This window comes from Podarcis pityusensis (assembly GCF_964106645.2).
Source record: "Podarcis pityusensis genome assembly, chromosome: 7".
Lineage (NCBI taxonomy): Eukaryota > Metazoa > Chordata > Lepidosauria > Squamata > Lacertidae > Podarcis > Podarcis pityusensis.
This window is the reverse complement of record NC_138031.1, coordinates 195390-210485: the sequence shown is the minus strand read 5'-3', so window position 1 is coordinate 210485 and position 15096 is coordinate 195390. Positions and strand designations below refer to the sequence as shown.

At 52.7% G+C, this 15096-nt stretch overlaps 1 protein-coding gene across 2 annotated transcripts; it reads left to right on the top strand.

Moving 5' to 3' along the window:
• Positions 1–2550: 2550 nt before the first annotated feature.
• On the top strand, positions 2551–14136 carry PUF60 (poly(U) binding splicing factor 60). Of its 2 annotated transcripts, XM_081013925.1 has the most exons (11): positions 2551–2707; positions 5293–5388; positions 5813–5902; positions 6611–6661; positions 8799–8960; positions 9071–9163; positions 9655–9868; positions 9952–10142; positions 10443–10587; positions 13245–13480; positions 13710–14136. In XM_081013925.1, exons 1-11 carry the CDS (start codon positions 2681–2683, stop codon positions 14007–14009), a joined length of 1605 nt encoding a protein of 534 aa, XP_080870051.1. In that variant the 5' UTR covers positions 2551–2680; the 3' UTR covers positions 14010–14136. The 2 variants fall into 2 exon arrangements, with proteins under 2 accessions (XP_080870051.1, XP_080870052.1); XM_081013926.1 differs by lacking the exon at positions 6611–6661.
• Positions 14137–15096: the final 960 nt, after the last annotated feature.

Here is a 15096-nt window from a genome sequence, read left to right as displayed (position 1 = left end):
AGCCTTTTGTTCTGAGTAAATTGCACTTATACCATTTTCAAACCCTTGACCAACCCCCATCCCCTGAAGATTTTTCTTCATGAAACTCCAAGAAATATTATCAAAGGCTTTCTCCGCATCTACAAAAATTAAAGCAGCTTTAGTATTAATATTCACTTGTAGCATCTCCAGAATCATAGAATCATAGAATCATAGAGTTGGAAGAGACCACAAGGGCCATCGAGTCCAACCCCTTGCCAAGCAGGAAACACCATCAGAGCACTCCTGACATATGGTTGTCAAGCCTCTGCTTAAAGACCTCCAAAGAAGGAGACTCCACCACACTCCTTGGCAGCAAATTCCACTGTCGAACAGCTCTTACTGTCAGGAAGTTCTTCCTAAAGTTTAGGTGGAATCTTCTTTCTTGTAGTTTGGATCCATTGCTCCGTGTCCGCTTCTCTGGAGCAGCAGAAAACAACCTTTCTCCCTCCTCTATGTGACATCCTTTTATATATTTGAACATGGCTATCATATCACCCCTTAACCTCCTCTTCTCCAGGCTAAACGTGCCCAGAATGTTGATTATATTCCTCGTATTGTCAGACAAGTGTCTACCCTGGGAGAAAGCCAGCTTGGTCTTTATGTATTTCCTCCACTAATACTTTTTTTAACCTTTTAGCCAAAATGTCTGCAAAAATTTTATAATCCACATTAAGCAGGGATATGGGGCGGTAGTTCTTAAGTTGTCTCTTTTCAGACTCATTTTTCGGTATTAGAGTAATATAAGCTTCCTTCCACGACTCTGGCGCTTTTTCCCCCTCCAAAATTTCATTGCAAACCTCCTTTAATGGTTGTATTATCCAATCCTTCAAGGACCTATAATATTTTGAGGTTAAACCATCTGGCCCTGGAGATTTGCCCAACTGCATGTTCTGAATGGCACCTTCCACCTCCTGTTCTGTTATTTTGTAGTTCAACATTAACTTATTTTCTTGGGAGATTTTTTGAAGTCCATTTGTTTTTAAAAATTTGTCTAAATCGCACTCTTTCTGTGGCCCTTGTGTATATAGCTGTTTAAAGTACCTCTGGAAGCATTTTCTAATTTCCACTGGATTCTGGATGTTCTTTCCTTCCACTTCCAAGTTGGTAATGGTGTTAAGTTTTTGTCTTTTTTTCATTTGCCAAGCTAACAGTTTTCCACATTTATTAGCCGATTCAAATGTCCTTTGTTTCATCTGTTTAATTTTCCATTCTATTTCCTGATTCATCATCTTCATATATTGAACTTGGTATAACTTTATTTCTCTCAGAATCTCTTGTGATTTTGGTTTCACTCTCAGTTTCTTCTCCCCCTCTTTTATTTTTTCCAAAATTTTATCTTTTTTGTCATTTTGAGTTCTCTTCTTTATTGCATTCTGTTGAATTAGAAACCCTCTCATAACTGCTTTACTTGCGTCCCAGATTACTCTTTTTTCAATGGTGGTGTTCATATTTATCTCAAAGTAATCTCTCAAGGTTTTTTGGGCCTTCTTGGTAATTTCTTGATCTCTAAACAAGGTGTCATTCATCCTCCATCTGAAGGAGCCGGTAGGTGTTAGTTTCATCTCCATTTTCACAGCATTATGGTCGGAGCAGGTTTTAGGGCAAATTTCCACTTTTCGAGTCTTAGGTGCCAGTCCTCTAGTAATCCAGATTTGGTCAATTCTTGTCCATGTCATTTTGGCTTCAGAGAAGAAGGTTCCCTCCCTAGCCAAGGGATTCTTTATTCTCCAAATGTCAATCAAATCCATATTGTCAGTCATCTCAAAAAAAGTTTTTGGTAGTCTACCATCTTTGGTAACTACCTGTCTCTGCGACTTGTCCATGTTTGTGGATACCACTCCATATCTCCCATCATGATAATGTTGTAATCCATATAGTCTAACAATGTCAACAATATGGAAATTAATTAAAAGTAAGATGTTGGAACCGGAAGGAAATTTGGTATAAAAATGCTAAGAATATAAGAGCACTCGGCTAAAAGATGAAAAATAAGATAAAATTAAGCAGAAGTAGCTAATAGTTAAAGAGCCAGAAGGGGAAGTCACCGGGTGGGGGGTGTTTTGTTTTATTGTATTTTCTTTGATATGATTAATATGTTGAATATAAATTTAACATTTAATAAAAACTTATTTTTTTAAAAAAGTCAACATTCTTCTAAGCTTCCAGCGAATGGCGAGAAGAGGACAGGGCCGGGAGTCCCGCGGCGGACCAGCCAGGCGGCGCAGCAGCAGCAGCAGCCTTCCAGCTGTCGCGAGAGCCCACGAGGCCCGAAGTCTGCCGCGGTCTGTCAAACGCATCACTCGGAGGCGGGACTTCCTGGTGTCCCGTCCTATCGGAGACCGAAGGCTCTGACTGGGCCGCAGCCGCCTGTCTTTGGGCGGGAAAATGCGAAACGGAGCCCGGGGCCACCGCTGAGGCAAATCTCGAACGCGGTGCCGAGTCTCGGAGCGGGAGCCTGGCCACCCGGCGGGGCGGAGCGCCGCTCTCCCCGTCTGCCGTCGCGCTCTCAGACGGTCGGTCTCCCCCCTGTGTCGTCACCGCCCCCCGCCCCGTCCGCGAGAGACCCCCCCCAGTAACCGGAAGTCGGTCGGCCCGTTCTCTCTCGCGCAGTTTAGTTCTCGCGAGAGCCTCGCACTCGGGGTAGGAGGAGTCGGGGAAGATGGCGGCGACGACGGCGATCTCTCTGGTGAGCTAGTCGCTCCTCAGCCGGCGGGTGAGGGCTAGGCGGGCGGGAAGGAGGGTGGGCGGCGCGGAGAATACCCCGCCGTCGTGCTCGGGGCGCGGGGGCGCCGCCGCCGAACTGCCCCCGCCTGAGCCTCAGAGTTATCCCGGCGCGGGCAGCGGGCGCGGGGGGGAAGATTGCGGGACTACATCCCCCAGCATGCCCCGCGCCTCTCTCCCGCCCGGCGCACGGGGCCACAGTTGCCGCGGCCGGTGGGGCGCGTAGTTCTTGGCCTCCCAGTCGCTGAGGAGAAGCCAGCGCTCCGGCGTATTCGAGGGAGGGAGGAGAAGGAGACCTCCTGGCGCATGCGCATCTGGAGGGCGCTCGCCGCCTGGCGCTGACTGCCGCAGCGAAGGGATCCCGGCCCCCCGGGAGGAGCGGCCCTTTCCGTGGCCCCTCCTGGGGGGGGGACGGAAGGCACGCTTCTCACTCCCCCCCCCACTAATTAGCGGCGGAGGAAATGCTTCCTCCCCGGGGCATGGCGGGACTTGTCTCTTGCCCCCCCTTAGTCAGCCGCTGGCGGCATCCCCGGCTCTAGAGCGGAGCCGTTATCAGGTGCGGGGGGGGGGGGAAGCCCCCTCGCCATCTGCAGGAGCAGCGGCGGAAACTACGGAACTCACTCCCGCAGCAGGGGAGGCGGGACACCTGGGTGGCTCTAAAAGAGGATTGGGCGAATTCACGGGGGAGGAGGAGGAGGGGTCTATCGATGGCTACAAGCCAGGATGCTTATTCTGTGTCCTGGAGGCAGCAGTGCTTCTGAATGCCAGCTGCTGGAAATCACATAAGGGGACAGTGTCCTGCTTGCGCGTTTCGCTTTGGGGGAAGCTGGTTGGCCACTGTGAGAAGAGGATGCTGTGCTGAGCCAGGATCCTATGTTTTTAAGCTGTTGCCCTCCAGACCCCCCTTTATTCGCTGTGTATTTGTGTCCTGACCCCCCCCCCCTTCCAGCACTGTCTGCACCTGCAAGAGTTCTGGAGCAAACTGTCATGGCAGGTCCTACCCTTTTCTGTTACCACACATGTTGTAGGTTGCTGTTTTTTCTCCTTCTTTTGTGGTGCTATAACACAGGCATGTCGCTTCCCAAGCAGTGATAACGTGGTAACAGTGGAAAAATTTCACAGAACAGCTGAAGAAGTGAAATGATGTTTGGACCGGTTTGGCTTTAATAGAGTCACAAGCAGAGGCAGCAGTGCTTCTGAATACCAGTTGCTCAAAACCACAGGAGGGGAGAAAGCTCTTGTGCTCAAATCCTGCTTGCAGACTTCCCAGAAGAGGCATCTGGTTGGCCTCTGTAAGGCCAGGATGGGCCTCATAGACTAATCCTGCAGGAGCATTCTTATGACAGTCTGGTATAAATGTACCTCCAACTTGATAGGTTGCACCTATGTTACTAAGTCATTGCCACAAGATGCGCTTGTGCCTGGCTCAGGTGCTTGTAAAAGGGGAGTAGATAGGTAGGTGAGAGTGGAACACCGGATTACATGGAACCACTTGCTCTAATCCTGCAGTCACCATCAGTTCACTTGTTAGTCCTTGTGTTAGCGCTCCCTCCCAAGGCTGCCTTTCTCCTTTGTTAAGAGGAAAGTCTACCTACCATCCTCTTGTTTTTGTCCTCAACCTCTTTCAGTTTATCTGGAAGGTCTTTAAGGAAATCCTCCTGGACCGCTTTCCTCGCACTTTTTCAAGCTCCCAGTCAAGTCATATATTTGCCCAACCTTTGCCCTCCTGTGAGGGTAGACCATACTGAGTTAGGTGGATCAGTTGTCTCCCTTGATCTGCTTCTGGTGTTCTGCAAGGTAGCTTCTGGCCTGTCTCTCTCAAAACACTTTGCGTGCCTCCATCTCACCTTCTGGGTCACCATGCCAGCCCCCTTCTCTGCATGCTACTTTAAGGATCCTGTGTGCGTCTTGAAGACAAGGTGCTTTGTAGATTGCCGCTCACTTCCTTGCCTCCTGGATCTGGTTACATGTTCAGGGTTGCCATATGTTCTGAACAATTTGGGTGAGGGCCCCACAGTGTGTAAAGCAGCCACATCTCTCTCTGTCTTGAGTGGTTTGGAAACTTCCACAGGATATGTGCAGCTCTTATACGAAAGTGAAATGTTTTTGCTCTGTGCTGCTGCACTGCAGCCTCCTTTGCTGTTCCAACAAGTATTTGCCTGATGAGACCTCTGGGTGTTGCAGTTGCTGCATTACCACATATGGAGAGAGGCACGTGTGGCTAAGCAGTGGGGGTCCTTTCTGAGTACTGCTGCTGGGCTATGGGGCCATGTGTGCATCCTTGAACTAGAGCTTGTTCTTCAGAGGCACTCTGGAAAGTTGGAGGGTGGCAGCAGTGGTGAGGATACAATGGCAACACATCGGGATCACATGGCGGCTTTTTGGGATGGGGTGGGCAATCACTCCTAGAAGAAGAAAGCTGGGTTCTCTGAGGGAGGCTCAGAGACTTTCCCTCTGTCTTCTCATTGCTCTCCCTGCTGAAGCAGCACAGACTTCCCTGCAGCACTGCTCAGGCCTGGCCACCTTTTATGAGTGTCTCTTTCGTTGCAGGGCACAGAGACCGTCAAGGTAGAAAATGGACAAAGCACAGCAGCCAAGTTGGGACTCCCTCCTCTCACCCCGGAGCAGCAGGAGGCTCTTCAGAAGGTGAGTGGACCAGCAGGGGCCTTGCGGCTTGCCTGCTTTTTCTCTCTCTCAAGGCTAGCCGTAATGATGCTAGAAAGCATCACAGCTCATGGGGAGTAGAAGGCAGGCTAGCCCGCTCCTCCATCCCTAGATGTCCACTTGGTGCGTCTAGGCCCCCTTGGCAAACAACTCCAATAGCTTTGAAGGTGATGGGGGGCGGGTCTTGAGCTTCTCAGTCAGCATTGGGCAACAGCCACTGACTACCAACCTGTCGATGGAGGGGAACTGGTCTCAGGCAGGTGGGCTCTGGAGGAGGAGGGGGTAGTCCTCTGTGCTTGCAGTGCTGGGAAATGCCTCACACTTTGAGGATGCTGGTGTGGTGCACCCCAGTTTGTTGTCGCTGCGGATGTCTGTTCTGTGACTCTGGGCTTTCTGTCCCCTTCAGGCCAAGAAGTATGCAATGGAGCAGAGCATCAAGAGTGTCTTGGTGAAGCAGACTATTGCCCACCAACAGCAGCAGCTCACCAACCTTCAGGTGAGGCACCACCCAGGGAAGCCCTGCCTTTGCCTCTCCCTCCTCCCCCCTCCCCCAAGGTGGATCCCTTTATGCACTTAGAGCCACTGCACAGCCCTGAGATGTGACTGGAGCCAGGTACTTTAGCTTCCATTTCCGCTGCGAAATTGGAGTGTGTTGTATTCCCCCCCCCCCGCTAGCTCCCAGGCCCACACACTTGCTTGCATTCATTGCCTGGGTAGGGGAAGCTTAGCTGCTGAAGGAGGAGAGCTGGGCTCCCAGCTGGGAGTCCTGCTGTTGGCCTGCCTAGAAGGGGGTGCCTGGGGTTGCTGGGTACATCGTCCTCACACTGACAGGGGTAGGGAGTGGCAGTCGCCTTACAGTGCAAGAGGGGTCTGTAGCTGCTGGTGAAGCCCTCTTGCTCAAGAGCCACAGATTGGGGGTGGGGGCACTGGGGCCAGGCCCTTTGGGCAGCTCTGGGTTACTGGGTGGGGGCACCTCCCTGCAATTAGGCAGCTGTTGAGGGTCAAAGAGGAGCCCCGCCTGTCCTGAAACACCCCCCTTGCTCCCTGGGGCTGGCAGGGGCTGTGCAGCGAGGAGGTGGAGGCGGCAGCGGCAGGCAAGCAAGGAGGAAAGAAGGAAGGAGAGGCCTCTTCCACTTGAGTTTTGACGAAAAGCCGTCGTATGCTCAGCTCCCACAGACTGAACTCTGTCTTTACTGTCTTTCAGATGGCAGCAGTGACAATGGGCTTTGGAGATCCTCTCTCACCTTTACAATCGGTCAATAGACACATTCACTTCTTCTGGGGCACTTGGTCTTAGTCAGGGCCTAGCACAGGGGAGGACGTAGCTGTGGCCTCCCCCTCCCTCCCTCTCCCTCCACATACCCACCTGCTTTGGACACGCCCCACCAACCCAGGCCAAGTGTTAGCTCCCCAGAGAAGGAAGACCGTGGGCTGGGGGCAGCCGGGGCCGTTGGAGGCATTGGGCAGAGAGAGAAAGAGCGAGAGAGCTTTAGAGCCAAGCAGCTGGGAGAGCCACCTCTCTAGGGATGCTGAGGTCCTGACCTAAAAGTAACTGCCAAGGTAACTCACCAGTGGGCCAGCACGGGACGCGAGAGGCCTGGCTGCTGGGTGTTGGGGCAGTGAAGGCCCCTCTGGGCAAGTTGGACTGCTCTCCCGGGAGAACACTGCTAGGACAGTGTTTACGGGGGTGGGAGAGAGAGAGGTGGCAGTTGCCAGTCCTCCCTCTGCCTCGCCATGCGCAGGGCTCGGGCTGGGAGGGCACCCGCCCCTGCTCCTGTAGCTGGAGCCTAAGCACTGCACAGACACCTCACAGAGCCTCCTCCAGCTGTACTGAGGCACGGCAGGGTTAGCCTGAGCGCTTGGCAGGGCCTGGACTCCTGCCAGGCCCTTGTGCCACACTGTGCATGGGGTGGGGGTGGAGCTTGCTGAGGCATCCCGGTTACTGCTGCGTGGTGGACAGGGAGGCAGAAGACAGACTGAGCCCTCCAGGAGCCGTTGAAGAGTCCGGCCTTTGAGCACAGAAGGGCAGAAATGCCCTTGAGGGCTGGCCTCTGGATTTGACAGAGGGTACCGGCCGCTCTTCTGGGGCTGGGAGCCTGGGTTTAGCTTAGCATTGGTGGGGCAAGGTCTCCACGGGAGCGAGTAACTGGCTGGCGGCCTTGCAGTGCATCTGGCCACCCACCCGTGGCACCTCATAGGAGCTGCCCGTCGCTTCCCTGCTTATGTTGGGAGGGGAGCAGGCAGCCCAGGTGGCAGGTCCTGGGGCGGGCTGGGGATGGTTGTCCTCGCCCCCACGTGCTTCCCTTGCGAGTGCATGCAGCATCTCTCCCTAACTCTTTGCTCTGCTGGCTCCTGAATGCTGGGAGGTGTGATGAGGTCCTCGAGGTTGCCCTGTGGCTCTAGTTTCCTTGGTCTGCAGCTGGGAGCCCCATTCCAGAGAGGGGGCCCTTTGCTGGCCCCACAGGCCCCAGACCGGCTCACTTTGCATAGGGAAGGCAGGCTTGGCTTGCAGCTGTCCACTGCCTCACCCATGCAGTTCTCTTCTAGCATGGTCTTCAGCCTCTGTCCCAAAGAGAGGGAGGGAGGGAGCAATGAAGGAAGGAGTGATCAGGGCGGGCCTTATTTGCGTCCTTTTGGTCTCCTGGATCATGCAGGCTCCTTCCTGCCAGAGAAGCGTTGCGGGGCCCCTTGGGGGCCCCAGGGCAGCCCTGACCGTTGCACAAAGTCCACGTGGCTCTGGGCAGCCAGTGCGTGTCCCTGGCCATTGGACTCTCCTCTCCCCACCTGATCCCAGAGAGCAGTTCCTTCTGCTGGCCCCATGTGCAGGCGCGGGAGTGCAACTGCTTCAGGGTCCGGCTGGGTTTCCACAGTAGCCTTGTGTGCCACTGCAGGCCAGCAGCTGGGTGGTGGCAAACCTGGGATTGGACGCCAGCTGAGGGTGTCTGGCTCAGGGCTCCAGCCAAGACAGTATGTGGAGGGGAGGGACAGGGAGACGCATGACTATGGCCCGTGCTTGGGACAGCAGCCCGTTCTTTGGAGCGCAGGCAGCGGAAATGACCCCTTCACGTGGACTGTTGGTTGTTTCCGATGGGGCCTGTCTTGGGGGATGAGGGTTTTGTCAGATGAAGACTGAAGCTGGATCTCTTGCTGCCCCATGGGAGGTGGTTGACCCCTTTCTGTCTGCAGTAGGATGTGGCAGGTTCCTCTTGCAGGAGTGAGATGAGATGGCTTGGGTGGGCCAGGCTGGGCTGGGGCTGCTGAGACTCGGAGCTTCCCTTCGCTGCTGGGGGGTGTTGGGGGCGGGAAAGGAAAGCGGGGTTGTTGGGGAAGAGCTGTCCTTGCCCCTCCAGCTACCCCCCAAGCTGACCAGCCAGACCTTCTCTCTGATACAGATGGCAGCCCAGAGGCAGCGGGCTCTGGCCATCATGTGCCGGGTCTACGTGGGCTCTATTTACTATGAGCTTGGAGAGGACACGATCCGTCAGGCCTTTGCCCCCTTCGGCCCCATCAAGAGCATCGACATGTCCTGGGACTCTGTGACCATGAAGCACAAGGTTGGTGCTGCTGTGTTGCAGCCAGTTGGGTGAGCCCCTTCAGGAGGGGCGCGGCGCGAGGGCCCTGGCATGGGTTGTGAACAACACTCTCTCCCCCTCCTTCCTTGCAGGGCTTTGCTTTTGTGGAATATGAGGTGCCTGAAGCTGCTCAGCTGGCCCTGGAGCAGATGAACTCCGTCATGCTGGGGGGACGGAACATCAAGGTACACACAAGTGCCAGCAGGTAGCTCTCCCTGGCCCTGACAGGGTGGTGTTGCTGCCCATTTGACTGCCTCTCGGTTCACTTGTTTCGGTTTTCTCCCTGCCAGGACAGGACAGGACTCTGCAGGCATGGAAGCCCCATGCTGACTCCCTCCCCCTATTGGAAATCTGTTTGGTGCCCACCCCCCGCTCACCTGGATTTTCAGCAGGGGCTGGACTCCCTCACCTCCAAGCACACCTCCCCTCCCCTCTGGCCCGTTAGTTGCCTGCTTGTTGTCCAGAGGGAAGCAGTCACTTGTACCCAGCACTGTCTTCTGGGGGGCTCCCTGCAGAATTGTGTGTGCAGCAGTGTCAGGAGAGTGTTGGGTGGGTGGCATGCATGTCTGTCCCCCTCGAGGCAAGGGACGTCTGTTGGGCAAGCCAGGCCAGTGGTCCCTGAGAGGCTGCCCTCCAGGCCTCGCCTGCGCCTCTGACAAAAGCCCTTTTTTTGCAGGTGGGGAGGCCCAGCAACATTGGCCAGGCCCAGCCCATCATCGACCAGCTGGCGGAGGAGGCACGGGCCTTCAACCGCATCTACGTGGCCTCAGTTCACCAGGACCTTTCGGATGATGACATCAAGAGTGTTTTTGAGGCCTTTGGGAAGATCAAGTCCTGCACGTTGGCCCGGGACCCCACGACAGGGAAGCACAAAGGCTACGGATTCATTGGTAAGTGGGCTGTCAGTGGAGAGGGCAAACTCCACTCTGGTATGGGGCAGCTGCCCTCTAATCGCCATCTTCTCTTCTTGCAGAATATGAGAAGGCACAGTCTTCGCAAGATGCTGTCTCGTCCATGAACCTCTTTGACTTGGGGGGCCAGTACCTCCGAGTGGGCAAAGCTGTCACGCCCCCTATGCCGCTCTTGACTCCTGCCACTCCAGGAGGCTTGCCCCCAGCAGCGGCAGTCGCAGCCGCTGCTGCCACAGCAAAGATCACAGCTCAGGTAAGAAGTGGAGTTGAACATTAGCATTGAGCCGTGTGTGCTGCTCCGTCGTCTGGGTTTTGCAGGCACAGGTTGCACACGTGCACACATCTCTTCCATCACATTCTTGCACCTGCCTAGAGCATCTCTAGGGGCTGGAGCAACCTGCTTGGACTCTCTTGTTTCGGACTGCCATGAGTGCTGGTGGGTGTAGCGCTGAAGACAGTTTGTGGGCCCTCAAGCCTCTTTGGGTGCTTGGAAAAGGAGGGCCAGGGCTCCTTGGGCAGGTCTGATGTGGTGCTGTTGCCTTTCCTTCCGTAGGAAGCTGTGGCAGGTGTGACAGGAGCTGCCGTCCTCAGCACGTTAACAACTCCAGGGCTGGTGACGCCGGCACTTACCTTAGCACAGCCCCTGGGCGCTTTGCCGCAGGCTGTGATGGCTGCCCAAGCACCAGGTGTAATCACAGGTGAGTCTGGAGACAGGGCGCTGAAAGTCTCACATGCTGGGTGTGGAGGTGAGGGTGGCCCTGGCATTTGGAGGCTGGAGGTCTTCCTGAATTTGTTGAATCTTCTTTTTAAAGCCTTCAGCGAGTTCCATAGGTGTGTTGTGTGGAGAAGTCGTTCCTTTTGTGTCCTGAACCTGCTGCCAGTCTAATTTCATTGGAGAACAAAAATAACTTTGTTTGCTCTCACTTCTCCACACCAACATTCTTTTCTGTGTTTTCCCATCATGTATCTACACTAAAGTAAGCCAACAACCTTCTAAGCAAGATGCTCCAGCCTTTTCATCATCTTGCTTGTCTTTTTCTCCACCTGCTTCAGTTCCATGATGTTCTTTTCAAGATGAGGCATCCACAGCATCTCTGTATGATGGCTGTTCTGGTTTTGATTTCCTGAAATGGCCCTTTTCTCTGCTGCTTAAACGCTGCTCACATTGCTCATGAAACCCGATGTGTTTATTGTGACTCAAGCAGGACATGTAAAGTTTCACTAACCTTTTAGAGTTCTTTGAAAGTGTAAGCAAGCCTATAGATAGAGGTGGTCCAGTCAGCATTGTGCATTGAACCTTTGGAAAAGCTGATGGTAAAGTCTCTCATTAAATACTCCAGAATAAGTTTAGTGGTCATGGGGTCAGAGGGCAGGTTTGTAGCTTATTAAGGAAGAGGAAGCAGAGAGTAGAACCAATGTAGGAGGTGGAGTCACCCGAGGATTAGTATTGGGATGGGTGCATTTTAATTTACTCATTAGTTAGGTGCAAGCAGTGAGGTGGCTGTTTGCTGGTGATGCCAAATGTTCCAAGTTGATTAAAATGAAAAGGGATTGTGAGGAGCTCCAAAATGATCTCTCCAAACTGTTAAATGGGTTTTAACATGGCAAATGCAATTCTGTTCAGTCAAAGGGAAAGTTAAGTACATTGGAGCAAAAAATCTTAAATTCATACATAGGCTAATGGGGTCTGAACTGGCAGTGACTGACCCAGGACCAAGACCTTAGGGCTGCAGTGGACAGCTCAGTGAAGAGCTTGACCCAGTGTGTGGCAGCTGTAAAAAGGCAAATTCCATGCTAGGGATCATTAGGAAAGGAACTGAAAGTAAAACAGCTGATCTCATAATGTTGTTACAAAAATCTATCATGTGACCACATTTGGAATACTGTGTCCAGTTCTGGTGGCTTCACCTCAAAAGGATATTGTAGAGATGTCAAAGATTTGTTGGCTTATAAAAGTACTTTTTAACCACTATATCATAAACAACCGGGGCGGTGTATAAAGTTCAGAAAAGGGCGAACAACATGACCAAGGGGCTGGACCAGCAGCAGCATTTGGGGCCTTCCACTATAGCAGGGGAAAGAGAAGTCTGTTTTCTACCAGCAAAGCCTGGTTTGGGGGACAGATCATGTCAGGGGATGCATTTGCCTAGTGCAAGAAGTCACTAATTTCTTGCAGCCACCCTCTCCCCAGATGCTTGCAGCACATCCGTTTCATGCACCTCCAGAATCATTTGTTAATCTCATGCTACAACTTGGAGGTACTTTGTAGCCTTTGTACTTCTGGGGAGAGTCTCAAAACAACCTCAGTTTAAGGTGTTTTGTCCCTTTGCCCACACCTGTTGGAGATAGGGGTGAGCAATGAAGTCATGTTTGTAGATGATGGGACATTAATTCATTTACTCTGTGTACAACTCTGGCCATGTTACCACAAACAAGGTACTGTAGAGCTGGAACAGAAATGTTTCAGGCTTTGTAGTATTGAAATGTGAGCAAGGAGGCATATGAGGGGTTTTTGAAATGATTTCATGGCATAGAGAAAGTGGACTGAAAGCAGTTTTTCTTCATTGCAATAATAATTTAGATTACCTTAGCAAGAGGCACTGGTAGTAGGTTCAGCAGAGATAAGAGGGGACTTATTGGAATATGGAACTCGCTGTTAGAAGGCATCCAATGACCATATTTCCTTTAATAGAAGATTTGGTGTAGGCCAGCTTTCTCAGTGACTATAAGCTATGATGGTCATTGAACCTTCACAAATATTGCATGTTGTGGAGTGTATGCCTGCCTTGTGATTTTTCAAAGCAGCACAATTTCTTTGAAAAACTGGTTGCTGGACTAGGTGGGCCTTTGATCTGATTGAGCAGGGCTGCATTCAGGAGGATTGGGAAGCTGCTTTGTATCAAGTCAGAACACAACCCTATACATAGCCCAGTATTGTCTTTTCTGACTGGCAGACAAGGACTCCAAGATCTTGGGCAGAGAAAGAGGTAGAACAGTTAGTGGTAGAGCAGCTGCTTTGCATGTAGAAGGTTCTAGCTTCAATCCCTGTCATCTCCAGTTAGAACTGAAAGAGGCCTCTGCCTGAAATACTTGAAAGCTGCTGCTGCCAGCCAGTGTAGACAGTCCTGAAGTGGATGGATCCAGTGGCCTGACTTGGTATCAGGGCAGCTTGCTATGTTCCTGAATCAGAGCTCCCTCCCATGATCTGTCATTACTGCATTCTCCCAGGTGGTGTTTGGCCTCCCCCTTTTTGGGTGCCCTGCTCCTTGGCTAGGGGAGGGAGGGAGGGTCCTGGAGCATATGAGTTGCCTGGCACTGCTCTTGCTCATGCCTTGGTCTGTTTCTTTCCCTTCAGGCGTGACCCCTGCTCGCCCACCCATTCCCGTCACCATTCCCCAGGTGGGTGTGGTGAACCCCATCTTGGCCAGCCCCCCAACACTGGGCCTGCTAGAAGTAAAGAAGGAGAAGGAAGAGGAGGAAGTTTTCCAGGAGTCTGAGAGGCCAGAAATGCTCAGTGAGCAGGAGCACATGAGCATCTCTGGCAGCAGCGCCCGTCACATGGTCATGCAGAAGCTGCTTCGGAAGCAGGAGGTGAGTTGGGGCCAGGGCAGTGAACTTGGCTGCACTTGGCTTTCTGCCTTGGGACTGGGAGGAGAAGGGACAGGACACGAAATGTGGTAGAAGGTGGTGCAGGGTGAGATTGACAACACCCTTTGGCTGGGGTGTGGGGAGCCAGCTACCAGATGATTTCCCCACCCCAGAGTGGGTAGGGAGGGGTCTTGTGGAGTTGTGACATTTTGCTCTCCTTTTCTCCTGGCAGTCAACTGTGATGGTCTTGCGCAATATGGTGGACCCCAAAGACATTGACGATGACTTGGAAGGGGAAGTGACAGAAGAGTGTGGCAAGTTTGGGGCTGTCAACAGGGTCATCATCTACCAAGAGAAGCAGGGCGAGGAGGAGGATGCTGAAATCATTGTCAAGATCTTTGTTGAGTTCTCCATGGCCTCAGAGACGCACAAAGCCATCCAGGCGCTGAATGGCCGCTGGTTTGCTGGCCGGAAGGTGGTGGCCGAGGTGTATGATCAGGAGCGATTTGACAACAGTGACCTCTCCGCATGAACTCTGCTCCAGAGAGACTTTGTTATTGTTCTCCTCAACCCCCTTTGTGTTCAGGGATGCTTCTGGGCCAGCATCTCTTGCTCCTGTCATGTATTTGTAGTTTCGGATAAAAGTGCAAGGAGAAAAACCTTTCTACCATTGTGGTGGTGGTGGTGGGGCATTCCCTTCCCAGTGGCAAGAGACTTTGCGCGCGCTCTCTCTTTCTCCCCTGTCCTTTACCAGATGGCCAGAAAGGAGTGAATGGGCTGTGTTTACTTAGTTATGGGGTGGGAATGAAGAAAGGGGGCCAGTTCATTCCCCCACCTCACCCCCTTTCTGGCAATTATGAGGAACCCTTCTGTTGAATGTTCTGGTCCTCTCTCCATACCCCTTGCTTGGTGATGGTGGCAGCAGTCGTGGCCAGCATCTCTCTTCCCCTACAGAGCAGGAACGTTGCCCCTGAGCCACATAGGGCCAAAGCCACAGCACTCTGGGGAAAATGAAGATGGCAGGCGCACCATCTAGCTTTGGGCTGCAGTTCATGACCAGTGGTCAGGGATGATGTGAGCTAGGTCCAAAACCTCTGGGGAGGACACCAAGCTGGTGGAAGGCTGGCCCAGAGGATAGATTGCAAACTCATAAGGTTCTCAAGGTGGGTGTGAGAGCAGCAGAATAAAGTACCACCTAGAAAATAATGATCTGTCCCTCCAACCAAGCTTTGCTGGTAGAAAACATATATGCAAGGCTACAGTTGTCAAATGTACAGAAGGACAACCCCTGCTGAGGAAGAAGAATGGAAAGGAAGAAGGAAGTCCTCTTTTGGGGTCTGGAGACTAGGCTCCCAAGCGCCCGCTTGGCCGTAGTTGGGGGTGCCTCTTCCCCAAGTGGATGTGGTGGACCCCATGCCCTCTTCCTCCCCCAACCTGGGGCGGGTGGGTGTTTGTGTCTCCTTCCTGTTTCTTTGCTCTGAAGTGTCCCCTCCCCAACCTGAGCAGCAACAAGTTTCTTTTATTCTGTTTTCAAATTCTCATTCTGTGAGCTGCTTTGAGGCAAGAGGTGGAATGATAACAAATATTGTTTGGTAATTTAGGGACAGGGGTGGAGAGGA

Excerpts from the sequence above, each read along its gene's own strand:
- PUF60 (XM_081013925.1), top strand. The coding sequence starts at position 2,681 with ATGGCGGCGACGACGGCGATCTCTCTG. Across the intron at positions 5,389-5,812 it reads AGCAGGAGGCTCTTCAGAAG|GCCAAGAAGTATGCAATGGA; the intron begins GTGAGTGGACCA and ends TGTCCCCTTCAG. Across the intron at positions 5,903-6,610 it reads AGCAGCTCACCAACCTTCAG|ATGGCAGCAGTGACAATGGG; the intron begins GTGAGGCACCAC and ends ACTGTCTTTCAG.